Below are 26,885 nucleotides of genomic sequence, written 5' to 3'. Positions count from 1 at the left end.
CCCCTTCCTAAGAATTGGGACCTGAGTCCCATCGTGTGTCTCTTCACCCTTGGGCAATCTTACCTGGGAAAGAGACTGAGACAGAGAAGGAAACCTAATGTGGGGACCCCCTCTGGCCCCAAGCATCTGTTCCATGAGTCTCCTGTGCCCCAGACAGATGTCACCCAATCTGCTGGCCCCACCTGGTCTCTAGTCCCACAGATTTCCATGATACCAGCATTGCTCTGCCCAGACGAAGCTCTGGATTATAAGATACATAGTTCTCATATAACCGAGACCCTACACACAGGCTTCAAAAAGCCACATCAACTCTACACTGAGGGACATTTAAGGGGCTTTGTAAGGGAAATTTTGATGCCACAGGATTTTGGTCTCAGCTGCCATCTTCAGAACCAAACTCCTTGAAAAATGCTTCTGCACTGGGCTGAGGGATGTTCATTTGTAACCCTCACAGCCAAGTGAGGAGCTAGTATCCCCATTTTATACATGGAAAAGTCGAGGCTCAGAGAGGCTGGGCAAATTGTCCACCATCACACAGCCAATATACGGAAGAAGCGGTGCTCAGACCCGTAGCTGTGGAGCTCCCAACCCTGTCCTTCATGCCCAGGACCTCCTGGGCGCTGACCCAGTGCCTGGGGCCACAGCCTGCAGACTCTCCTCCCAGCCATCAGCAGGCTCCTCTCCCTCACGCTGATGTCTTCCTCCATCCTAAATGGTTGCTTCAATGAGGACACTTAAATTTTCATAAAGCTGTTCCTCCTGGGTGGTCAGAGAGGCACTGCAGCACCGGCCAAGGAAGGACGTGAACGCGGTTTGCTCAGTGACCTTTCAGAGACGCCGTCCCCTTCCTCTGCATAACTTCGGGTTCACACAGACCACGAGTAACCACAAGTACAGCGGGGACACGCGAAGCCGCCTGGCACCTCAGGCGATCCCTACAAACACCTCTGCCAATTGAGCTTCTTAAACCCGTCAGGATCGAGTGCTCTGCTCAACAACCGACAGTTGCTCCCCACTGCCTGGACCCTGAATCCAAGCCCTTCGTGATTCATGATTTGACACGTTCCAATCCCAGGGCCACTGTATGTGCCCGTGCCCCATGGACGTGCCCACCTCTGGGCCCTGACCACAGACACCCTGCCCACCTGTCACTTCTAACCCCTGCCCAAAACTTCTTCCTCCCTCAATGGATCATTAGTCCTTGGTTTTCTCTATCTGCAGAGGAACCCCCCAGCTGCCCCTGGCTGGCTCCCCTGGGAGGCACAGTTTCTCAGGGGACAAAAGGCTTCATGGTCAGTGTCAGATCCACCCAGGTCTCTATCCCATCCCACCTGTGCCCTTGTGTGACCTTGGGCAGCAGGCAGCCCCAGTCTCTTCATATGACATGTGGCCCAACCACAGCTCCCTGCCCGCCCCCCTGCCGGAAGTCTGATGAGTCACACACACCGAGTGCTCACTCCGCACCTGGCAGGGTTGACATCCCTTAAACTAACTGCCACGGCCACCGTCACCACCGATACCACCACTAAGACCCTGCAGGGCATGCCCAAGAGGAAAGAGCAATGTGCACAGCTTGGACTGCTCAGGGCGTTGGAACACCAAAGTGTCAGGATTCTGTCACCAGCTAAAATCCCTATGGACAGTGTATTGTGAGCACCTACTACCTTCTAGACAGTGTAATGGGCATGAGGACATGCAATTCCATTTAGGATGACACCCATTTTAGAGATGGGTGATTCTGAAAGTCCAGTGACAAGGCAGGTCACACGGTGGTCAGGAGCCAGACAGGACCATTGTTGAGGGTGGACGAGGGGATAGATGCCATTCCTGATGCTGTAACGCTCCCCTATTGCCTCAAGCCCTCCATTTAGGAATCTGGGGCAGCCCATGTTGAGAACTTATGCAGTCTGGCCTGATCCCCCATCTGGTGCCCACTCATTAGTGCTGGTTTACCTGGGAGTGGCTGGAACACGCCTTGGTTCTCCACCTCGATCACCAAGTCAAAATGGGAACAGTCGCTCAGGGTGACCACCTCGTTGGCCCCACCAGGAATGAGGCCATTGATCCTCAGGGGCAGCTCCAAGGTCTGGCCCACATGTGCCTCCACCTGGCATGGGGCGAACTCCATGCTGCTGGGCTCGATCACATACACCTGGAGGACAGGGGTGTGGATGGGGGTCATCAGGCTCCACGGGAGAGGAAGAGCCTGCGCCAGTATTTACTAAGGGCTGCCGTGCACTGGGTATTGAGGACAAGTCAGTGAGAAAACTGAGCTTAGGGGACATGTGTGCTGGGGACTGGAGTGAGTTCAGGGACAGAGCTGTCCGGGAAGGCCCCTTTGATACGGTGACACAGGAGCTCAGACCTGAGAGGCATGTCAGAGGCGGCCAGACAGAAGCATGGGGGAAAAATGTAGGAAGAAGACACAGTGTGTGCAAAGGTCCTGAGCCACGTACCAGCCCAGCTTGCTGGAGGAATATAAAGAAGGCCACGGTACTGGGTGAGAGGTGTCATCACTCACAGCTAACACTTCTATAAAACAATACTTTCCACACTCCAGGTTCTGTTCTAAAAACAGTGCTAAATTCAATCCCGTGAGCCTGTTTGTTAAGGAGATTGTGATAGTAACCTCCACCTGATGAAGAACGTGGCACGGGAGTTTAAGGGACTTGCCCAAGCACAGTGGAGACTGGACTGGGCAGCCTGGCCCCAGAAACCAGACTGTAACCATTACACACACTGTATCTCAAGGAACTGCTCTCAGACTTCTGACTGAGCAATTGGGTGAAAGGTTGCACGTTTACTGAGATAAAGAAGCTTGGAGGGGGGCAAGATGGTCATAGTTTATTCACATATTTGGCAATTATGCTGTAGCTAAAGGGTCTCAGTTATGACTCTTTTTCTATGAGAATGAGATCCATCTTTAGACGGGTGTGTGTGTGTGTCTATGTGGATCCAAATAAAAAGACTAGAACAACCATGTCCCAAAAAACATAAGAGCAGGTTGGGATTGGACACACTGCGTACGGAGCTTTGACTTCTGCCCTAAATGGAGGAATAATGGCAGGCTGAGGTCAGGGTCAAGAAGTCAGGAGGCCGAGGCAGGGTGCGCAGAAGCTCAGCTGCAGATGACCACTCCTACCCGAGGCCGTTGCTCAGTGAGTTGGTCCTGCGTCACCTGGAGTCAAGAGCCAGGTGTCGGGCCCCAGTACAGGGAAAGGAAAGGAGTCAGACCCAGGTCTTGTAGAGTTTGGGGCCTCCCTTTCACTGTGAATTTACCAACACTCAGTGGCCCTTCCAATTCAGACATTCAGACCTTTCAGGTCTGAGTTTTCTAGAATGACTCCTTTGAGTATCTCATGTCTTCTGTGTCCTCTGATCTTCCTTCCACAAATTCCTACTATGCTGACCTTGGCCCTTCTGGGTCCCATCCCCTGCCTGGTGGGGGATGTCACATCCATCCCACTGCCCGCCACCAACACCAAGTACAAGCCTGAGGGCTGGATATGAGGAGGCGGCTAGAGACCGCCAGTCTGAGCCTCCGGGCCCCTGAGGTCTCACCTTCATTTCCCCGAAATGTAGCGGGTTCTGCACGTCATGTGCCTGGATCACACTGAGACCAGTATCACTGCCTGTGGTCATCACACCCTTGACAGTGACCGTGGCAACCACGTAGCTTGATGAAGACCAGCTGAAGTTCCCACTCCCACCATGGGCCTGGAGAGGAAAACCATCAGATCAGTCCACCTGCCTGGTCTCTCTGTCCATCCTTCTGTCTCACTCTCTGACTCGCATGGTCAGCGGCCTCCCACTCCATGGGCTGACATCTGGCTGGAGACCACCTCCCCGCCTCGCTCTCTCCACCCTGCCTCGTTTCTCTTCCTCATATTCTGGGGGCCTTGTGGCTGACACCCACTGATGACCCTAACAGTGGCCCCAGACCTGGGAGCACCTACAGACTGGACTGGGAGGACCCTGGGCCACAGAGTCAGGTGCAGGAAGCTGCTTCCCTGCCCAGGCGCAACACTCCCTCCCGGCACACACCCCAGCCGCTCCTGGTGATCCTCCATGGAGTAGAGACAGTCCAGCGGCTTCCCAGGTCAGGGGCCATCACCCCGGAGCCTGAGAGGCCCAGGAAGGGGACACACAGGTAGCGGGTCCCAGTGACAGGCATCACTCTGCCAGGGAGGCAGCGGGGACTGATGGGGACTCTAATGGCCACAGGGGCTCAAGCCCCCATGGGAGTCAGTCCTGCCAACGAAGGCCAGACGGGCACGTGAATATCAGAAAGCAAGAACACTTGAGAGGTGACAAGAGTTAGAGATGTTTTTCCCTTGAATTTCACATTTTTCTCCAGGGATAGTTACGCTACTTGTAGAAAACAATCATTTTTTTTATGAAAACAAATGCAGGTGGAATTTAAATCTGTATTCCAGGTTTTCTTTATCATGCTTTCGTTTCTGTTTTTCAGGTTTTTTTTTTTCTGATTACCAAAATACAGTGCTGTGCTAGAAACCCCAGAAAATATAAAAAGCATAAAACTCCCCGATTTTAAATTCTCTCCAACCACTAAAAGGTGAGATTAAAAGAAACGGGATAGGTGAAGAGCCCCGATCCCATGGAAACACCCAAAGGAATGCACCCAGACGTGGGGTGTCACGGTTACCTTGATTGTGTACTGATAGGCGCCCGTCTTTGGTTGCCACGGAAACGTCAAGATGCTCGGATAGAGGGTGATGGGGATGTGAATTTCTACCTCCTGCTGGTTCCACACAGGCACCCGTAATGTGTGGACCCCTCCATCCTACAAGGGGGTGAGGGCGCCGCACGTCACCATGACAACCAGGTCATCAGAGGTTTTCCCAGTCAAGCAGACCCCCGCCCCTTCCCGGAGATGAGGTCACGAAGATTCTGTGATCACCGGGGAGCAGGAAGGAAGATGCTAAATGCCCTGCAGCCTTCTCTGTCTCCATGGAGACAGCTTTCTATGGCTCTGTAACAGCCACTCAAGTAAAAGCTGCTTGACTTCATCCTCAAAGCACCCCAGATGGGATGATGGGGTTACCCCCACCTTACAGATGGGGAAACTGAGGCATGGGGCACAGCAGCAACTTTGCCCAAAGCCCCCAGAGCTGAAGTGACAGACAGGCAGGAACTGCTGTCTGCCCCACAGGCCATTTTTTCTGCTGCCTCCTAAGGGGTCGGGACAGGTTTTGTGCAGGGTAGGAAGATGAGAACACCCACGCCGATGTTCCAATCAGTAAAAAGACTGCTCACACCTGTAACTGGCCTTTTAAATAAAGGGGGAAAATGAAAAGACTTTAAAGGACCCAGGAGCTAAAATAGCCAGCGGGATGCTCCTGGCTCCGGGAAACGGCACAGCTAGACACACGGGCCCAACACTGCTTCCCCAACAGGGTTTCCACCCCAATCCCAGAAGGGCACGCTCACCTTTACAGAGGCTGGCAAAGGGCAAAGGAGTAGGGGCACCCCATGTGGACACAGGGACAGGGAAAGCCCAAAGCTCTACCACCAGACATCTCCCATGAGTCCAGATGGGAGGCAACCCCCACAGTACCCACGAGAGCAGTGCACCAGGCTGAAGTTGGGGTCCCGGCTCCCCGGGGTTCACGTCTAGCCTGGGAGGGTGCAGGGGGGGCAGACAGAGGGAGGTACTGACTTGCCTGGTCTACCACAGAGGTGAGGGCTGCCTCGATGGCCGTCTGGCCCCGCTTTGTTGCCCTGACGTGATGGTATGACCCATTCTGGGAAGAAGCAAGCACCTCAAAGAACTCAGGAGGCAGCACAGTTTCGATGCGAATGTTCTGGAAAGGGAGGCAGGTTGGGTGAGAGTGGTGTTTCTGGGATGAGTCAGGAAGTCAGAATGCAGGAAAGGAGCAATGTGACCCACAAAGAGCAGCCAGGCCGGGCCACGGGGCCGCCCAAGGCCCAGAGGCCTCCAAAACCAGCAGACGAGCTGGACGAGGCCCTAGAACTGGGCTCTGACCCCTCCGGCCTTTGACCCCCTCCCAGGCCACCACACTCCCCGCACGGCCCGATGACCCAGTCCTCCTCAGGGGAGCCTGAGGCCTACTATAGTCGGGTTTCTCAGACCCTGAGGTCCCAACGAGGAAACCACCAAACACAAAAAAAGGTCATCGGTATCTGTCAGAGCTTTCTTCCCAAAAACTGGTGATCGACAGTCTTTGTTCAATAACACGAGGAAAGCAATGACCTGCAAAGCTGCCCCCGGGGGAACGCTGCCTCCTTCTTCTAAAACCTCAGAGGCCACTAGGAAGGTCCCAGGTGTTCCCACTGATGATCCTGGGAACCTCTCACGAAGGACCAAAACCTGCCGAGACTCCTCTCCCTCTGTCTGTGTCTGCCATTTCTTTCTAGAGCCAGAAAGCTAACTGAGGTTGGCCTAGGTCACCTGGGCCTTCCGGACAGTTACAGGTACTCCTGGCCCTGCAGGGAAAGGTCAGGGAGTGCTCCCTGCTCCTCTGTAGAGCAGGAAGAGACGGATTCTCAGCACCATGACGTCTCAGGCTATGACAAGCGAGCAGGAAGGCAGCAGGCGGATGCTGCTCCCCCATCACCACCTTCTGGAACCGAGCTGCCTGCGGCCCCCTCTCCCCACTCCAGCCCTGCAGGGGTAGGGCTGGGGGGCACAGACTCACAGGTTCACAAAGTCCTGAGAGGCCCCAGAGATGTCACAGTACTGTCTCTCATGGACCCAGAAACACCACTAGGAATCAATAACTCAGCTTGCCTGCATGGGGGCCCTGCGGCTTTGGGGGGCCGCTTCGGGAGGCACATCTCACACTGACACCCCACTGGGACCCAAGGTAGGCACTCACGTCTGAGAGGTAGACCTTGTTGCCGGACTTGTCAAGCACTTCGATGGTGATTTCATACAAGCGGCCAGTCTCCAGCACCCACCTGTCACCGGGGTGGACTGTGAACCCTACAAAACGGAAAGCAACAAAGCCTGACCACTCGGGCCACACGGCCGTGCTGCTGAGGAAGGGGATGGCACCAGGCACACCTGGGGGACCCCACAATGGCTCACTTGCACTCCCCTGAGGAGAAAGAACAGCTGCTAAGCACAGTGAGATCTAATGCCCACCATCAGCCCTGAGCCCGCAGAAGCTGGGGTGAGCTCTCAGCTTCCCCAGCACCACCCTGAGCATATCCCACACTGACTGCTCCCGGGCTCATTCAAACTTGAACCTGTCCACTGAAGGTCTAGACTCTGAATCCACAGTAGTTGTATGAACCAAATCCACAGTAGGTGTGCACTCTGAATGCACAGTGAGTCTACATCTGAATCCATAACGCTCTGAATCCACAGCAGGTCTGCACTCTGAATACACAGTGAGTCTACATCTGAATCCATAACCCTCTGAATCCACAGCAGGTCTGCACTCTGAATCCACAGTAAGTAGAGCTCTGAATCCACAGTAGGTCTTGGCTCTGAGGCCTGGCACTGAGCATTCTATCCGTGTGAGCAGCCCTCCCTCCCAGGCCTCCCCACACACGATGCGCACGGGCTGCTCGCTGACCCCTGTGAGGCCATGCACTCTCTCACCACACCCTCGCCCGAACTGTTACCTCTGCCAGGCCGACCTACCTACAAAGGAGCAGCTTCTGGGAAATGCCTGCCTCAACCCTCATCTCCCAGAAGCCATTCTTCGGCACTCACCTTAACTAACTCTCTACCACTGTCCTGTCACCATCTGTTTACACTGCTCTCTCTGTGCAAAACCAAGCACAAGGACCTAAGCTTCCTTCCTCCAGAACTCTAGGCCCAGCACAGGCCAGACAGAGGGAAGGTACCAAGAAAACCTTTCTGAATAAAGGTTAAAGAAAACCTTTCTGAAGCTCCTAAGATACACCTGCCTGGTGTTACCACATTGTCAGCTCAGGTCCGCACCGATCAGCAAGCTCACGTGGTGGCTAACAGGAGGACCTAGGGGTTTGCTGCATGTCAGTCAGATGTTCTCTCGCCTGAACCAATTCAGTACACCCAAGAGGTGCGTCAACTCGGAGCAAACTCAAAGGAAGCATCATCTCTATGACCTGGGGTGACACTTGTGTCCTGGACATCTCTCAAGCATTCACCAATTATGGCAGCTCCTGGGCCCTGGCTCCACCCCCACGGGGCCTCCATGACCGCTGAGTCCTCCCTTCCTCTCTTGGGTCAAATGCCTCCCCTTTCTCCCCACTGAGACTTTTACCAAGTGTCTCCTTGCTTTAGGGGCTCCTTTGTCACTGAGCTGACCGACCTCCAAATGTCCACAGGTTTGGACAGAGCCCTGGTACAGAAACCAGGAGGAGACAAAGTCCTCCAGACCCTACCCAAACACTTCTCGGCCTCTGGAGCTGCCCACCTACCGTTGACCTTGGCCTACCCTCTGCTTGTTTCCGTGCATCAATGCAGGGAGGACTGGGGAGCAGCCCTGGCATGAGCTGGCTGAGCTGGCCAGTGTGAAGCATTTTCTGGGGAGCTGTTGTTGCCTTTATTTTTTTAACTCCTGTCAGTAGCACCTGGGAGGACCCAGGGTGACCAAACTTACCCAGGTATCCAGGTTCAACCACGTAGATGGTGCTATTGGGTAACCTGGAAGCACCCTGCATGCGGATACCTGAATTCTTACTTAAGGAACAAAACACAAGAAGGAGAACAGAGCAACTGGCAGGATTCAGCTCACATGCGTAGGAGAGAGGATGAAAAACCCTGTGTGAAGACAAGTAGAACAAAGCCACATTCCAGAATCAGAGGCCACACCATGCTTCCTATACTAGCAGAGTAGTCTCTGCTAGGGACACTGTCCCTCCCTCTGCAAGGGACACTGGAGACTACATAAACAAGGCTAGGACAGGGCCAACCCACACGCCGGTTTGGAAACAGGCTTGCCCAGGACCCTCGGATGGGGCTGCCCGTGCCAGGGAAGGTTCCGGAGGCGAGGAGCGAGGCTCTGCTCCTGCCACCACCTCCCATCCCGGAGCCTCTCCTGTGAGTCACCCACAGAGGTGAGCGTTCCACACAGCCGTGTTGCTATTTCGGTTCTTTCCAATTTTCAGACCTTGAGTGAAAACGGTTATTTTTAGCCTCGCCAAGCTTTCGGGGAGAAAAATGACTTCCAAACAGCAGATCTCCTGCGCAGGACATGCTTATGTACTTGCAGACAGGCCGGGGAAAGGATATTCCTGTGGCTCAGGACCAGGCTGCTCTGTCCCAGCTGCACAGCGGTGACCATCGATGTGTCCTGGTCCAAGACAGCCACGGGCCGGCCCGTGTCTCCCTCGGGGCTCGAGATGCTGTTCTGAAGCTGGAGCTCATACTGCTCAGAAGGCATTGACAGCTCTGGCCGCCCAGAATAAAAAAAAAAAAAACAAAGGGGGGAGACAAGAGCAAAGACAGGAAACATTAGAAAGCCATATATCCGCCCCACCCCAAATCCCTGGACCCGGCTTTCAATATGACTGCTTGATTTCTCTTTCTTTCTTCTTTTTTTTTTGCTTAGTTTCTTCAACACTTTTTTTTTTAATTCTGCTATAGTTAATATACAGTGTTATAATTTTCTCAACACTTTAAAGTTTAACATTATTCTTCGTGCCTGTGGACAAAACTGACACTCCCCATGAATTTTCAGAAGCAATCAGTTTTTTACTGACTGTCATAAACTGTTTTTTTTTTTTTTTTCATTAAGCACAGCCTCTGACACCAATTGCAGGCTGCTTGCAGAATCCAGGAGTTGAGTGAATTCGGCCGCTACACCGAGGGGCCTGGGGTAGGGCTCACTGGAGCCATGCAGCCTCTAAGGGGGTTCCAAAAAGGCACCAATCCATGGTTTTCCACCAGGTTTGGGGAGTTCAGTCTAGGATCTGCAAAGAATGTTCTCTGTTGCTATCTTGACCATCCATCAAGGTTTCCCTGCTTGGTGTCATGTTGTAGAAGAGAGAGAACTTGCTCCATCTGGGATTTGAGGGATGAAAAAACGATTTCCCCAGGAAAGAAGGGATCCTACAAAACTTGCCGCTTCTGCATCAGTCTTCCACACCCTATGTGTAGTGACCATGAACGCTTTTATAAATGGCTACTGTTGACCGCAAAATCAAGATGTGGCAGGACCGTGCCTGCTGCTTTATTGGCCTGTCACCCCATTTTACCCCACAACCACCCTTGCCCTGGGTACTGCTGATGCACACACCTTCAAGATGGTGGTGCTGTGGAAATCGAGCCAAGAAGCCCGCTGGTCCTCCAGTGGGGAGTGGCGGAGCTGAGTGAGATCCGAACCAAAGAGAGCAGGATGAATCATTGAACACTACATCAAAAACTAATGATATACTATACAGGGGCTAACTGAACATAAAACAAAACAAAAAAAACAAAGAGAGCAGGAGCACTTTTACTCAACCCCCCCAGGTCCTGTCTGTCAACTTTCCTACCGAGCAACCTGCTCACAGAGCCTGGGGGCGTGGCCACATCTCTGCCCTCCAGCAAGAGACAGGAGGGAGAACCAGACTGGACCCTTGCTCACCATTCCTCCCCAGATCCCAGCTCAGGGCCTTCCACGGGAGGTGTCCAGGACAAGGGCCAGGAGGAATTTCAGCTAGAGCATCCTTAGAATTCCCAAGAATTCCAACGGGAGCTCTAAAAAGGAAGCAACTGGTCCACTTCCTGTCTTAGGGTATCTTCTGTGTGTTCTAATAAGTCCCCAAGAATTTGCCCTAGAGCAGAGGGTTCTCAAAGTGTGGGCCCTGGACCATCAGTGTCACCTGCCAACTCCAAATGACTGCCCCGCCCACCCCCCAGAGCTGCTGAATCAAACTCTGGAGGTGGGGCTGGTTCTCTGAGTTTGAACAGGTCCTCTGGGTGATTCCAGTGCACACTAGAACTGAGAATCCCTTAGCGTATACACAGCCCATCTCCTTGTCCTCTAACTGGGGGAAGCCCAGCTGAGCTGGGCTAAGATTCTTGAGGATTATATTGTTCAGAATATGGCAGAAGTGCATCGAGAATCCATGCCATAATAAAATAATGCCATTGCACAATAAAGCAGTATTACTTTATGCTGTTTTATGAAGCACTAGCTTCCTCCTTTATTTAAAGTTCTCCAAATGAATAGGCCATTTTGCAAAATGAATATACTGATACTCAAAAGATCTTGCACAACAACATAATTACAAAATCCTAAGACAATGAAAATAAGGGGTTTGTCTGACTCCTTAAACACCTCTTATAATGCAGAACTTGCTACTTGTGAGAAGCACTGAATGCAGAAGGCTTTGCAGATGCTAAGGGTCACTGTCTATCTATAAAAATAGGAAGGCCGTTCTTGGGGTACCAGACCACCTCATCTACCATCTGTAGAGGGTAAAGGGTCATCACCAAGACTGCCCTTCTATAAGCCAAGAGGCCCAGATGCTTCTAGGAGACAGGCTCTGTGACCCTCCTGACCCTGGCTGACACTCCAGTTGTGCTTCTTATCATCCCCCACCATGGGTAGGATCCAGGGATGACCATGGAGCTCCTGGGGAGGTAGATCTGAGCCCAGGAGGATGAGGAGCTCACTCTCCCACCTCTGGCTCCAGCCCCTGCTCACATAGCCATAAGAGCTAGTTCTGGGCAGCCATGGCTCAAGGATGTGCTGGGTTCCAAGTCCCTTTGACACCTGGGTCACCGACACCAGCCTATGCAGGTGATTCTCCCAGCCTCAGTGCATTTTATCTCTGTCTCTTCCATGATTGCCCTCACTCACGTTCTTTCGGACACCAATTCCCTCAGTCAGCGTGGCCTCCCCACATTTTGTTCTGTCTGATAATTTGGTTATTGTGCCAGTCATGTGTTCAAGCAGTACAAACACCAACAGGATTGAGAACTGAGGGGAGAGACCTGTGGCCCCCCTTGGAAACATTGCCCTGCAAGCAGCACACAGCCCCCTGTTACAAGCTCCAAGAGCCCCTCCCCTCCCTTCCCTGCCCCCACTTGTAAGATGTTTGCAGAGTAACCATTGGACTGGCTGCTGGGCTGTGTGCTCCAGGAGGGCAGGAACCCAGGCAGCATATGCAGCCTCCAGCAGACCACGGCACTGAGTAGGTGCTCAATAAATGGGCTTGCAAGAAAGTGAGCCGCCCAATAAAGGGAGGCAGACAGAGGGAAATAAAGATATGGAAGAAAAGAAGAAAAATTACATTTTTAAGGAAGGAAAACTGAAAAAAAAAGAGAAAGAATAAATTTGGGGTTATAATTATCTGCGTGTTAATAAGTCCAGATAACCGGCCTCTAACCTAGAATTCTCTAAGCCAACACGGGACACCACACGAGACAGACAGCAGCTGAAATTCATGTCCCTGTTATGCCATCAGTCGTCACTTCCCTGTCTAGTCAACTTGTTTAAAAAGACAGTGATGTGAATTAGATCTCAATTAAAAAAAAAAAGCCTAATCCATCTAAAGCAAATGGACAGAGTTTCCATTTGTATGACTAGGTCATGGTGGACCTTGCTGGCTCGGTTCTCAAGGCTTCTGTCTGGAAGCCACTCCAGACCTGCATCAACCAGACCATCAATCACACAGGCGTGTTCATTTTTGGAGGAATTTTCCATCTCGTTTCCGCAATGATGAAAGGGAGGCAACATTCCTATTTCCTGCCCTGGGCTACCTTTCATGTGTTCCGACTCTTTGACATGTATGGTAGGTCAGTGACCCAACCCACAAGTTTTCTGGGTCCCTTGAGATGTGCCGTTCCTCTGGACTATGACATCTGAACTAATTCAGGGTGAGCTCTCAGGACCTCTTCATTAAATCACCCACCACTAACCATGCTGACTGCCCTCCCCAGTTGGGGCCCAGCTATCAGATCTCTGGCCAAGAGCCCCCGCCCTGCTTCCTACCCAGAAGGAGTCTATTCTCAGCTTCCGTGGTCTGAGGGGCAGAGTGCTCTGCCACACTGTAACTTCTCACCAGATCCACTGCTCCCTGGTGAGGCAGTGTCTTTCAGGACCCCATCTATGGAACAAAACCCAAGTTTCTTGGATACTGAAGCATCTATGTGCTTCTTACACAACACCCTGCATCACAGAATGACCCTCCAACCTGGGGGAGGCACCTGCCTGAACACGTGTCAAAGCCCTTGGACAGATGGGTGACACCCTTGACATCTTGTGCTCTGGCCATGAAACACGGATAAACTTTTAAAAAAATGATAATAATAGTAATCATTCTTAGGAGGATTGGTACTGTATTAAGAACACTCACCATATAAAATGCATCACAGGTACACAGCACTGTAGAATTTCCAGAACAAATCCACATCCACTAATTAATTTTGCCCTCACAGCATAGGCAGAAGGGCCTCAAGGTATCTGAAGGGGAAACTGAGCCCCAAAGGAGGGGTAGTGGTCGGCCAAGGCTGGACAGCAGTCAGTGGTTGACCAAGGGCAAAACCCGCTCTGATGTGAAGCTCACAGCTTCTGACATTCTCAAAACAAAGGCGTGGATATACGCCCAAAAAGACTGAAAGCAGCATCTTGAAAAGATACTTGCACACCCATGCTCCTAGCAGCATTATTCACAATAGCCGAGACGCAAAAGCAACCCAAGCGCCCATCGATAGAGGAGTGGATAAGCACTCAACAAATATGAATATGCATACACTGGACTATTGTTCAGCCTTAAAAAGGAAGGAAATTCTGACACACGCTACAATATGGAGGAGCCTTGAGGGCATTATGGCTAAGTGAAATAAGCCAGTCACAAAAGGATAAATACAGTAAGATTCCTCTCCTATGAGGCCCCTAGAGAAGTCAAATTCAGAGAGACAGAAAGTAGGATGGTGGCTGCCAGGGGCTGGGGGGACCAACGGGAGCTGGTGTTTAATGAAAACAGAGTTTCAATTCTGGGCAGATGAAAAGTCCCAGAGATGGATGCGGGGGGACGGTTGCACGACAATGTGAATATACTCAACACCACTAAACTGCACACTTAAAAATGGTTAAGACTGTAATTATATTATGTGTATTTGACCACAATAATAAAAAGGGGGGCCTCTGCCACGACGACCTCACTGAGTCAGTGACTCACCTGTGATCTTTCCTTGCCTGATCTTCTGCACCCTATAGCGAATGGAGGTCCCCACCATCAGGTAGACGTCATAAGCTGGGTTCAGAAGGATGTTCTCCAGGATCAGCAGTCTGACCTCTGCAGGGCGCACGTGCTTGGAAGAAAGAGGGTAGAAAAAGCCAGGTGAGGGAGGGGTGCTTGGCTGGTGCGGTCGGTTAAGCGTCCGGCTCTTGATCTCAGCTCAGGTCTTGATCTCAGGGTTGTGAGTTCGGGACCTGTGCTGGGCGCCACACACAGCCTGGAGCCTGCTTATAAAAAAGAAGAAAAAGTGAGGTGGGGTGGGAATGGAGAGTGGTGTAGGTGAGAGAAAGAGATCTAGAACCTCTCAGGATGCTTAGGTAGGGACAGAGAAGTTAGGGGTAAAAAAACAAGGCAATGCTCAGAGCCCCCCCACCTTCAGACCCCTAAAGCCCCGGGGGGAACCCTGTATGCTCACGAGGCACGTGGTCAGCGGCTACTGCTGAACTGTACTGAGCACATCACTTTACGTTATGCGTGCTATAGCTCAATGTATAATCGTAATAGTTACACAGAAAGAAAAGTGAGGAGTGATATCCATGGATACTGTGGCCACCAGGGGCTCGGGGGCTCCACCCACAAAAGCCCAAAGGCCAGGTTGGTTGCGAAGCCACGGGCAAACCTGAAAATGGGAGAGACACATGTCCCTGATGAGTGCTCAGCCCTTTCCCCCTCCTGCCACGCCGCGACCTCCTCATCAGGAAAAGGCATGAGAGACTGGAAAGGCGAGAACCACCACCAGTCCAGTGCACCCCTTGGGTTCCCGGAGCCTGTGGGGGCCTGCACCTTTCCCTGCCTTTGATCTTTTGGCAACTCTTCAAGTTGGAGAAAACTCAGCAAAGAAAATGATTCTCATCCACAGAGATGCAAATACATTGTCTCAGGTGGAGGTGTGGTGGTTATCATCCCATGGATATTGACCAGTTCTGCTTCTATTCCTAAATTCTTGGGGTTCTCCTTTGCTCCAGCTATAACATCTTACAGGTTTCCTCACTTAATAGCAAGTTACATAGTATCTCTGACTCATTCAAAGAGACAAAAGCAGCCCTTGGGCCTGGCTCTGCGGTGGGTGCTTTCCAGCAGGCGGCAGGCAGGGAAGCCGCGTATGGACGGGCAGCAGGCCGCGTATGGACGGGCAGCAGGCAGGACAAGGGGAAATTGCAGCTCAGCTGGGGGGGGGCGGGGCTTGGGCCCAGAATAAAAAGAGACAAGCAGTCTCCAAACATGAACTGCAATGCAGGGTGCTACAAGATGAACCCCTATAATATGGCATGTCCTGTGCTTCTAAAACCCTCCAGGGCTAAACCACTGAAGAGTAAATCAGGAGGTGTTCTCTCATCTGTCACTTTAGAAATTCAACAGCAGATGGAGGAACACACCCTTCCCATGTGAGCTCCAGGAACCAGGCAAACGAAAGGAAGATCTCAGGGTTGTAGTTCAAAGGAGGCAGGGCAGACACGTGCCCACAATAACCGGGAAAGCACCAGGACCTCTCCTTTCTGCTGTCCTATCCCTCCCCCGATGGGTGCTGATGGAGAAGCAGGTGCTAGTGAGGCCAGAGCGACGTGGGGGTGGGGGGCGGGTGAGGTAAGGAGCCTTAACCCCACAGATGGGACCACCGGTCCCAGGGCTCAAAGTGGGGCCCGGGAAGAGACAGCGTGGAGGACATTTGGAAGCCCCCGGTTTTTTCAGAGACGCAAATGCTTGGATGCATCCCTCCACTGGGACGGAGAGGGGTATTTGTTGAAAATCAGCTGGTTAATGAGCATCCCACTGCTCCTGGACCTCCCTTGAAACTGACAACAGATCAACTACTTTGGAGCTCTGGAGATGGTACACTCTGGTCCCCCAACTACCTCTCTTGAAAGCTGTGGCCCCCAAAACACCAAACCCAACAAAAGAAATACAGAATCACACCCTGAAGTTCCCAGTTCATGAACAGTGAAACTTTCACGGTACCACTCCTAAATGTGCGCACAGCTGTGAGCCATGCCAGGAAGCCCCGCGCCTCCCGAGCCCTGGGGCCCCACCTTGTAGACAGCCTCCTGGATGCGCGCCTTGAGCTTGGAGCTGCCAGTCTTCATCCCGGACACCAGGACAGTGTCCCCCTGCTTGGCCACCTTCTCCATCTCGGAGATGTAGAAAGGAGGGATGTACGTGGACTCCAAGAACGTGAGGATTCTGGAAAAGGAATGTGTCATCAGACCTGAACGTGGAAGCAAAGATCCTAATGGATTCGCTGTCTGTTGGCACCTCCTAGGAGGGGCCAGACGCTGAAGTAAGTGATGGTGCCCTACTTGGTGCTGCTTAGAAATGTGTCCCTGAAACTTCCTACATCAGAACTGCCCACCTCCTTGTGAAAAATGCAGATGATTGGGCCCTGGCCCAGGCCTTTGTCCACACGAAGCCTGGCACTGTGCCTTTTATCAAAATCCACACGTGATTAGGGTAAACCCTGCAATATGAGGACCACCTGCTTAGTCAAAATGCTTCTCTCACAGGTGTGACAGGTGAGGCCCACGGGAACTAGGAAGCAGGCCCGAGAGCACAGACCCAGCCAGGGTGGTGCCCGCAATGCCCACCAGGCTCCCAGGACTCCCTGCAATGGCCTACCCACCACTCAGGGCCAGCTCCTGCCCCTGGAAAATGATGCTCAATGACCCTCCTCCAGTGTCAGGAAGAGGGGATCACACCCATCTTATTGCCCCTGGGGTCGGGCTGTGGGGAGAAGCCCCATGTCGGGAGAGAAGTCAGAGGCAGTGACCCCACACTATAGGCAGGAAGCAGGGCTGGCTTGAGGGACCCTTTCCACGTGGTCTCTCTCTTGCAGCCTGTGATTTACAGGGTAGCCCGCCTTTCCACTTTGAAAGAGAGCAGTCCACTGGACAGGCTTCCATCCTCCCCAAGATCCTCCGGCTGCCGTAGTACACTGTGACTGACTTCCTATGTGTCACATCCTGATTTTAATGAAAATCCAGGACACTCTGGTTGCAAAATGCCTTAGTGCCTTCGATTCTGGTTAACATTCAGCTCACGTACAGTTTCTGAAGCTCAGGAGGCTGTCATGACAGGAAACGCACCTGCTCACACAGACTGGGGCAGGGAACCAGCATTCTCTGAACGTCTGGTGTGTGAAAGGCCCAGAGCGGGGCTCCGAATACCATGCTGACCCAGAGGTAGCCACAATAATCCCCTCCCACAGACAGAGGAGGATGCTGATGCCCAGATGGGCTGCATTCCTTGACTGAGGTACCAGGCAGCAAGTGACCAGGCCAGGCTGGGAATCCAGGTCTCTTTCACTGAACTTCACGAGACACCAGAAATTCCAGAGCTCATTCAGAAGACAAAGGTTGAGGGTCCCAACCCCCCAAAGACCTCTGACCCAAAAGGGCAACCCAGCTTGCCCAGTGTTAGGGTGTGAGGATGTCTGCCATGGAAATAGGCGTGGGCTAAGCCGAGATGTTCCCTAAAGCCCAGAGCTGGACTTGTAAATGTGTAAATAAAAGACCAGACTCTTAACTCCCCACAAAATACTAATGGCGAGGTGGTAAGACAGTGACCTCATAGTGGGGCACCCGGGCAGACACCATCTAACCCAAGTGATGACAGTGAACATCATCTGTGACAGACCCACAAAAATCATAATAAGATGCAATCAGGAGAATACAGAAGTTCAGCTCTGTGATCTTCCTGCCAAAGATGCAAAGCTGTGAGTCTAATCAGGAGGGAATATCAGATAATCCCAAAATGAGGGACATTCTACAAAATAATTGGACTGTAATCTTGACGAGTATCATGGTCCCAAAAGAAAGCCCAAAGAACTGTCCTAGGCTGATAGAGACAGGACAACAGACAGCAGGTGACTCTGGCTGGGGTTTGCACTTCGTGTGAAGGATATAATTGGGATAGATTGGCAAGGCCTGAATGAGGTCTGATGACTGCAGGCATCAGTGTTCATCTCCTCATTGTGATGATATTGTGGATATACCAGAAAATGTCCTTAGTGGTAGTAAATGCACATTAAAATAACTAGGGACATCAGGTCGGCTCTCAAATGGTTCAGGGACACTACTTTCTGTACCACATTTGCAACTTTTCTGTAAGCTGAAAATCGCTGCAAAATTTTTTAAAGGGGCGCTTGGGTGGCTCATTTGATTGAGCGTCTGCCTTCAGCTCAGGTCACGATCCCAGGGTCCTGGGATCAAGCCCCGCAGCAGGCTCCCTGCTCAGTAGGGAGTCTGCTTCTCTTTCTCCCTCTGCTGCTGCTCCCCCTGCTTGTGCGCTCTCTCTCTAATTAGTAAATAAAATCTTAAAACATTTTCCTTTTTAAATTAAGTCTCCCTCTGGAGTTAGCAGAATGCTAAGCAAAAGAAATCAGTCAGAGGAAGACAAACACCATATAATTTCACTCATAAGTGGAATTTAAGAAACAAAATAAACAAGCAAAGAGAAAAGAGAGAGCGAGACAACCCAAGAAAGAGACTCTTAACTATAGAGAACTTGTGGTTAGCAGAGGGGAGGGGGGTGGGGGGATGGGTGAAATAGGTGATGCAGATTAAGGAGGGCACTTGCTGTGATGAGCACTGGGTGATGTATAGAAGTGCTGAATCACTAAATTTTACACCTGAAACTAATACAACATTGTACGTTAACTATACTGAAATTAAAATAAAATTTTATAAAGATTATAAGGGAATTTTGAAAAAAATTAGATCTTTTTCCCTTAAAAGAGTTTAAAATTTGATTTAATAAGGCCTGAGGCAATGCAGGATAGCAGGGGATATGAGCCCTGCCCTTGGGTCTGCGCCAGCACTGGTCAACAGGACCTTCTGTTCCACATCTGCTCTGTGCAACGTGTAGTAACCACTAGCCACATAGCTAACAAACAAGTGAAACATAGCAGTACATCTAAGGAACTGGAGTTTTCATTTTATCTCATTTAAACTTAAATAACCAGGGTTGGATTGGGCTAGTGGCTACCATATTGGATAGTGAAGATTTATATAGATCTGAGTTCAAATTCTAGCTCCACCACTTACCAACCTGACAAGTGGCTTAAACCTTTGTTCCTATGTCTGAAAAATGGCAAAAATGGTGGTACTAGAGCCCATATGGCTTTTGTGGGGATTGAGGGAGACGAGATGCCTAATAAACCCATCTCCTAAGGAGTCCAGTGCTGGGGAACACAGGCTCTTGCACCTGTGAGGGCTGTCACTGTCGGAATGTCTTCCTAGCCACAACCTGTCTCCCCTTTAACTCACCCCCAGTGGAGGGCTGCCCTCTGAGGCCACATACAACCTTTCCCAGCACCCCATGACAGCTGCCATTATCTGCGGCAAGTTTTCTCTTCCACAGCTGGGCGTGCCAGCCTCCTCGACAACTTCCCACAGAGCACACCCCAGTGGGCTGCTGAAGCAGCAAGGTTCAGGCACAGCTGTGGGAGCCAAAATGCTCTTCCTTCAGTCAGTCATGGGGAATGCTGGCCAGCATCCTGGGAACTGCCTGGGCTCCTTGCTGATGGTGATGATGATGATAAAAGCCCCCAGCCTGCATGGAGCCAATCGACAGCCTCCTTCCTGCTTTCCTGCAAAGGTGAGGTGCCTCTTACCGCAGGGCATTGTGGGAGTCCGAGAACCCATTGGCCTCTGTGTCCTTCACGATCGTCCAGTCAAAGACCAACCCAGCCAGAGTGCTGAATGTGTTCCCTGCAAGAGCAGATGGGGGGGAACAGAAATGTATCAGAGTTAACTCCTGGGGCTGGAGGGGGAAGGGAAAATGTACTTAGCACCACCCCTCTGCAAAGCAGGTGTTATGCCTCCATTTCAGGAAAGGGAAACTGAGGCTTAAAGGGTCAGGGTCATGTGACCATGAGGGGGTCACCTGGGATGTGAACCCAAACCTGTCTCAAGTGAGCACTTGTGTTCCTCCCACAGTGCCTCTGACGGCTCATGACAGGCTCAGTGCAGTGTGTAACACCACCACCCCTCAGGTCTATAGGGACTTTACAGTTTAGGTGAGCTCCCGACACCTGAGTCATTTGTTCCCCCTTACTCTCCCTCTGCAGGGAAAGAAGCTGTGGATGAAGGGCAGCATCTTGTCTCTTCGCCTGAATGTCGAGACTCCCAGGGTCCCAGTGTGGAGGAGATGGCAAGCCACCCAAGCTGGCCTTAGCTCTGCAGTCTGCTTGCTGTCCGTGAGCCTTTTGACAGGATGTCAGGACAAGAGAGCCCAACCTGGGACCGGGCAATGATTCTGGAGACAGGACTCTGTAAAGACCTTTTTAGTATAAGTACAAGGTCTGGTTCCCCGTCGACGCACTACAACGGGGCGGGGGATGGAAACTGGTGGCTCCGAGGCCCGATCTCCTAGGAGCTGCAGATTTGTTTTTACCTAAGCAATGCTGCTTTTACATTTTTGAATTATTTCCCATCATTTCAAATGAAGAAATGCAACATATAAATCCAGCTTCCAAGTTCTCTTGAAAAGTCTACAGAGCCAACCTCCTGGACCCTAGTCCCTCTGGGGACCGGTGGCCGGCTCAGCCTTGCTAGAAGGGATCATGGTCTCGGATTTGCCACACTCCCCACCATGCCATGTTGTTTACCCACTCCCCCCCACCCCCCGCCCCGTAGTCTTCATCTTTCCCTGTCTGGCCAGAAACCCAAATAAGAGCATCCGGGGTCTAGAAAAGTTCTTACTACAGTGCAAAGGGCAAGGCACTCAGCGTCAGACGGGCCCCAGGTCCTGCCCCACCCTACCTGTGAGATCTCAGAAGCCAAACGAAACAGTGCTTAGCAAAAGCTGCAGAAAACTGGGCTGCTGTCTTTGCCATTGGGGCAACACAGAGTTACTCTGTGACCCAGCAATTCCACCTCTGGGTAGAGAAATGAAAAACCATGTCCATACAAAGAATGGTACGTGAATATTCATGACAGCATTATTCACAACAGTCAAAAGGTAGAAGCAACCTAAATGTCCATCAACAAACGAATGGATAAACAAATGTACTCTATCCATACAATGGGATATTACTCGGCCATAAAAAGGAAGGAAATACTCAATAAAACATGAATGAATCTTGAAAACATTATGCCAAGTGAAAGAAATCAGACTCAAAAGACCATACATTGTATGATTCTATTTATAGAAAATGTCCACAATAGACAAATCTATATACACCAAAGTAGTGGTTGCCAGAGGCCAGAGAGGGGAAAGAATGGGAAGTCACTGCTCAAGGGTACTGGGTTTCTTTTCTGTAGTGATGAAAATGTTCTAAAATTAGCTAGTGATGATGGCTGTACAACTTTGTGAATATATTAAAAACCACCGAACTGTACACCTTAAATGGATGAATTTCATGATATATATATCTTTTTTTTTTAAGTAACTTAAGACAGGGAATAAAACAGAGTGGTCAAGAGCAGGTGGTCCATAAAGTTTTATTAGAACACAGCCACTATGCACCCTTAGGACTGCTTTAGAGTAACAGTCGGAGAACTGAGTAGTTGTAGCAGAGACGGTGTGGCCAGCAAAGTCTAAAACATTTACTCTCTGTCCCTTCACAGAAAAGTCTGCTAAGCCCAGGCCAAAAGAGTGGACTCAGCGACCAGGCTGGAGCTACATACTAACTACATGTCTTCCCCTGGCACACACGTGTGTGTGTTCACACTCTATACCTCGGTCTCATCATCTGGATGTGAAATGAGGTTAGAGCATGCAAAGTGCTCAAAGGAGTGCCTGGCCCCAGCGTGGCCTCAAGCTTGGTCATTTGTTCCCAAGATCAGTGAGTCATCCCTGCAGAGCCCTGTAGAGGAGCTCCTATCATCTCACTGCACAAACCCCTTCCCCAGCTCCCTCTGCTTTAAGACCAAGTGCAAACTCCATGTGGGACATGCAAGACCCTTTACATCCTGCGTCCCACACCCCACCACCCTGCTGCAAGTTTATTCTCCTCTGGAATAAAATGGCCTTTTGAGGTGGGCAAACACCATGCTCTTCATGGCTTGGTCAAACATCATGTCCCTAAGAAACTGTCCTGACTTCTGTCCCCCACACCCAACTTCCAACCTTCCCTGGGTTGCCTTACATCCGATTTGATGACAAGCAGCACCTACCGAGATGCATGTGGGCTCCCCTACAGCCTGAGCTACTGGGGCAGAAGCCAGCCCTTCCTTCCCAGCACCTGGCAGGACGCCCAGCAGGTAGAACGGCTCAGATGCCACATGGCTGAGACCCGCTCTGTGCTGCCCAGCACTAAGCCCTGGACACACTTCTCACCAAATCCTTGCAACCCCCACAAAAGCACCACTATCTCAATTTCATAAACCAGTAAACAGTTCAGAGAAGTCAGGCAGCTTATCTGATAAATGAACAGACAGGAAGGAGGGACCTGACTGATCCTCCAGAACAGTGATTTTGTCCTCAGGGGACATTGGGCAATGACTGGAGATACTTTTGGTTATCAAAATTTGAGTTCTGGGGCACCTGGGTGGCTCAGTTGGTTAAGCGTCTGCCTTTGGCTCAGGTCATGATCCCGGGGTCTTGGGATCAAGCCCCACATTGGGCTCTCTGCTCAGCAGGGAGCCTGCTTCTCTCTCTCTCCCTATGCCTGTTGCTCTGCCTACTTGTGTGTGCTCTCTCTCTGTGTCAAATAAATAAAATCTTTAAAAAAAAACTTGGGGAATTCTACTACCTCCCATGGGTGAAGGCCAGGGATGTTGCTGAGCATCCTACAATGTACTAGACAGCCCCTACCACAAATAATCATCCAGGCCCAAGTGTGGATACTACCCTAGGCTGGGAAATCCTAATCTAGAGAATTTTATTTTTAAGCAGAGGGAGCTGGAGTGGTCAGGGAAGATTTCAAAGACAAGGTGAGCCAAGGACTGGGCTTAAGTTTTGGGAATAGCCCTCATCTGAAAGACATCTGTTGCCTGACTTACTTTTTCCAATGGGAATCTTAACCTACAAATTTTCCTTTGCTCAGCTTCGAAGAGGTCAGGCTGCAGCCAAGACAGTCCAAGGACAGATCTTATAAGAACCCCAGGACAATCCTATATTGGACTGCAGTGAAGTAAAGTGAATCACGGTGCCCGGGCCAGCACAGAGATGCGTCGCGGCACACGAGCACACGTGCACACGTGCGCCCTGCCGTCTGGACCAGGAAGCCAACCCCAGCCCTCAAAGCTGGGCAAGGAGAACACTCCCACTGTTTCCAGCGTGGTGACCGAGTGAGCCTCTCCCAGCTTCCCACTGCTACCAAGACACCGGATGTCAGCTTCCCAAAGATGCACTTTACCCAGCACAGTCCTGGGCACAGGCATGGAATCGGCCTCCAGGGACTGCCAAATCTCTCATCTCACGGGCCCTGCTGCAGAGGCCAAGAACTGAGAGCCCCTGAGGGCCTGGGGGACACTCAGTGGTCTTGACCTCTTCAGTGTCTCCCCAGCACCAACTCTGCCATCCTGGCTGGAGTCGCCCTCCATGGGGGAAGAGCAGGGCTGGACGTGAGGGGACCAAGACACAGACTGCCAGGGGCCCATCCTCACCTTCAGAGTCCAGAGCCTGGATCTTCAGCTCCAGGGGCGAGTCCTCCAGGTAGAGTTCTCGGGTAGTGGAGACTATCTGAATGCCGTGGATGAGGTCGACGATGGCATCACAGCGCAAGACCTGGCCCGTGGCTGGAGGGATGGGAATGGAGGGGTTGGCACAGAAAGCGTTGCCCTGAGCACCACGCCACCTCCACAGTCTCATGGGTCAGGTGCTCTCGCACTTTGGCAAGGATGAGAGCCTCCAACAAAACCACCACCACGAAATGGAGCTGGGACAACCACATTGACCCTCAGCAGCCAAGCCGCTGACTAGCACACGGGCCTTCTGAAAGTGAGCACGGACCTGTGCGGAGTAAGGGCTTGGGGGCGTTTTCATTGCCCCTCTTGTACTTTGGCAAGGTGAGTAGCTGCATTTAAAGCTGTGTGCGAGAAAACTCCTCAGAGAGAATCTGGTTTTGTGACCATTACATTAAAAGACAAGGATACATTATGATGAATTAGCATCCAGAAAGATAATGCTGTTCTGAATGCTTGTCCCTACGCTGAAATTAGGAATGGCACCCGGAGTTTGTTTGCTTACACTGGTGTTTTTACACAAGACCATCAACTGTACTGTAGAATGAAAGGGTTGTGTGAGCAAGCACACAGACATTTTTTACTAGCTCCATAAATAAGATACATAAATGGCATTACCCAGGGAATTCTCCACTGTAAAAATAACAGCATGTGACACAAGATCATCCTGCCCATTCTCCAGGCCCCGTAGAAAACCACTTGTGCACCGTTCATGGTCCCTTGTTAGAAAGCACTACATCAAAAGCCTTAAAAATACTCATATGTAAAACTGGGAATCTATCCTTGCTAGAAAATAACTTAACCCAAACTGTTCTCTGTACAAATATATTTATTTTTCTATATAACACTGAAACAAACATCTGAAAACAATGTAAATGTTCAATAGAAGGGGATCCTTACAGGACAAGCCCCTGTGAGGAATGGTATTCAGCCCTCACAAATAACCCTATAAAAATGAAAACTTCGTATCATGTTAAATGGAAGAAAAGCATGACGGAAAATGACATTAATTGTCTTCTAAGAAGTTTATCCCCATAATATGTTAAATTAAACGTGGGCAGTAAAAGAATTGCAACAACTTTTTTCATTTTGATTCAATACCCATTGAGGAATTATCTGGGGGACAAATAATTATTTAGAAATGAAAGGCAGCCTCGAAGAGAGGGAAAACAGAACACAGAGCTGGTGGGAGGGGCCTGGGTGGGTCCTGCCTGAGCATCCTCTGACCCAACAAGAGACCGAGCACGGCCTAGCGCACTGGTGGACTGTGTGGCCAAAGTCTCAGTGGGGTGTCTCCTGTCTCTTGTCCCCACCAGAGATCCCCACAGGGCACTCAAAGCTCTTACTGATGTCCTCGGCGAAGATGATGCTGGTCAGGCGGGCAGGCTGGGACAGGCGGGCCTGCACCACTGCCTTCTGGGAGCACTGCGCTTCGTCCGCACCCAGCGGCTCGATACTGGCCACCTCTGGCCGGGTTGATGACCTGTGGCAAGAAGGTCAGAATTTACTCTCTGGAGCTATCCCAAAAGGCACAGCTGGGCCCCGAAGCCAAAGCTGCAGTTCCCCATCCGGGGCTTTGTCCCAGACTCAAACAAACACAGAATAGAGGTGGGCAGTGTCCAGGATCTTCCCACCGGGGAGAAATAGGGCTTGGCTGACACCCCTCTCATAAGAGCGTGACCCCCTGAGTGCATGGGACCTCCACACGCACACTCCCACTGAGCAAATTAGCCAGGAGACGAAATACATGGGAATAACCTCCACGTTCAGTAGATGGTCGCCTTACAGGACTAGTCTGTGGAACTAGGAATAATTCTCTCTCAGTGGGGAAACTGCCTCCGGTGTCTGGTTCAGAGGAACTGCCAGGGATCTCTGCTGACCTCTGGGCCAGGCCTGGCTGGCACATAGCAGGCAAACCTGGAAATCACCGACTGTAAAGATAACAATTGTAAAGTCCTGGTGGGCCCGGAGCTGACATTAAGGTAAGGATGGGGAGAAAGGCAGATAATACATAAATAGACCAGTAAAATCTATGAGAAGCCTTCCCATGGAGAGACAGCACTTGACAACAACAGGATGAAGGGAAGGCACGACTGGGGGAGTGAGCCAAGGTCAGTGCCATGGTTTCTCACCTACGGCATAGGCTGACGACAGTTTCAGGGTCGAGAGGGGATGGGAATGAGCGGGAATGAGCAGAGCGGATACTACGCAGAGAGTGCTGAGTGAGCAAGTGCCGTTATAGTTCTCTGCAGACAGGGTGCTCCGGGGAGCTGCTGGGGGAGACCTCTCAGTGCCTACCATACAAAGATCTGGTGTTTTGGGCAAGACCCTGAGGTGGGGGCAGCCAGCAGTACTCCGAGAACATGAGGGATAGTGCGATCTGAGGCCTGGGACTCAGGTCGAGGAGATGGACAGGGGCCGAGGTCAAGGAGATGGGAGGCACTGACCAAAGCCTGTGCTCTTAACCACCACTCCAAGCTGCTGATGGCTTTTCTTGAGAATTTTTCAAAATTTGGAGTCTAATCATCAGGGAAATGTAACTCAAAACCACATCTCACACCTCACACCTATTAGTGGCTATTATCAAAAAGATAAGGGATAACAAGTGTTGGCAAGGATATGGGGAAAAGGGAACCCTCACGCACTGTTGGTGGGAATGCAAAATTGGTGCAGACACTGTGGAAAACAGTATGGAGGTTCCCTCAAAAAAATTAAAAATAGAACTACCATATGATTCATCAATTTCACTTCTGGGAATATATCCAAAGCAAATGAAATCACTAACTTGAAAAGATATCTGCACCCCCATGTTTACTGCAGCATTATTCACAGTAGACACACAAAAGACATGGAAACAACCTGAGTGTCCGTCGATGGTCAAATGGATAAAGAAAATGTGTAACACACACACACACACACACACACACACACACACACACACACACACACACACCGGAATATCACTCAGCCATAAAAAAGAAGGAAATCCTGCCATTTGTGACAACATGGATGGACCTTCAGGGTGTTATGCTAAGTGAAATAAATCAGAGGGAGAAAGACAAATACTGTATGATCTCACTTACATGTGGAGTCTAACAGCAACCAAACTCA

General features: G+C 51.0%; 1 protein-coding gene across 2 annotated transcripts in view; it reads right to left on the bottom strand.

Annotated features, from left to right (window-relative positions):
- NUP210 (nucleoporin 210) overlaps positions 1 to 26,885 on the bottom strand; it is a 106,462-nt gene that overhangs the window by 62,228 nt on the left and 17,349 nt on the right. For both annotated transcript variants that reach the window (XM_027585069.2, XM_027585070.2), the window contains exons 2-13: positions 25,121 to 25,257; positions 23,697 to 23,828; positions 19,757 to 19,853; positions 16,179 to 16,329; positions 14,092 to 14,224; positions 9,212 to 9,370; positions 8,580 to 8,648; positions 6,861 to 6,967; positions 5,685 to 5,825; positions 4,667 to 4,804; positions 3,562 to 3,717; positions 1,954 to 2,152 (exon numbers count right to left, since the gene is read on the bottom strand). In XM_027585069.2, coding sequence (XP_027440870.2) covers positions 1,954 to 2,152; positions 3,562 to 3,717; positions 4,667 to 4,804; positions 5,685 to 5,825; positions 6,861 to 6,967; positions 8,580 to 8,648; positions 9,212 to 9,370; positions 14,092 to 14,224; positions 16,179 to 16,329; positions 19,757 to 19,853; positions 23,697 to 23,828; positions 25,121 to 25,257 — 1,619 coding nt within the window. The remainder of the gene's footprint in view (positions 1 to 1,953; positions 2,153 to 3,561; positions 3,718 to 4,666; positions 4,805 to 5,684; positions 5,826 to 6,860; positions 6,968 to 8,579; positions 8,649 to 9,211; positions 9,371 to 14,091; positions 14,225 to 16,178; positions 16,330 to 19,756; positions 19,854 to 23,696; positions 23,829 to 25,120; positions 25,258 to 26,885) is intronic.

The sequence above is a fragment of the Zalophus californianus genome, chromosome 1 (genome assembly GCF_009762305.2).
Source record: "Zalophus californianus isolate mZalCal1 chromosome 1, mZalCal1.pri.v2, whole genome shotgun sequence".
NCBI classification, from domain to species: domain Eukaryota; kingdom Metazoa; phylum Chordata; class Mammalia; order Carnivora; family Otariidae; genus Zalophus; species Zalophus californianus.
This window is presented reverse-complemented; position numbering and strand designations above follow the sequence as displayed.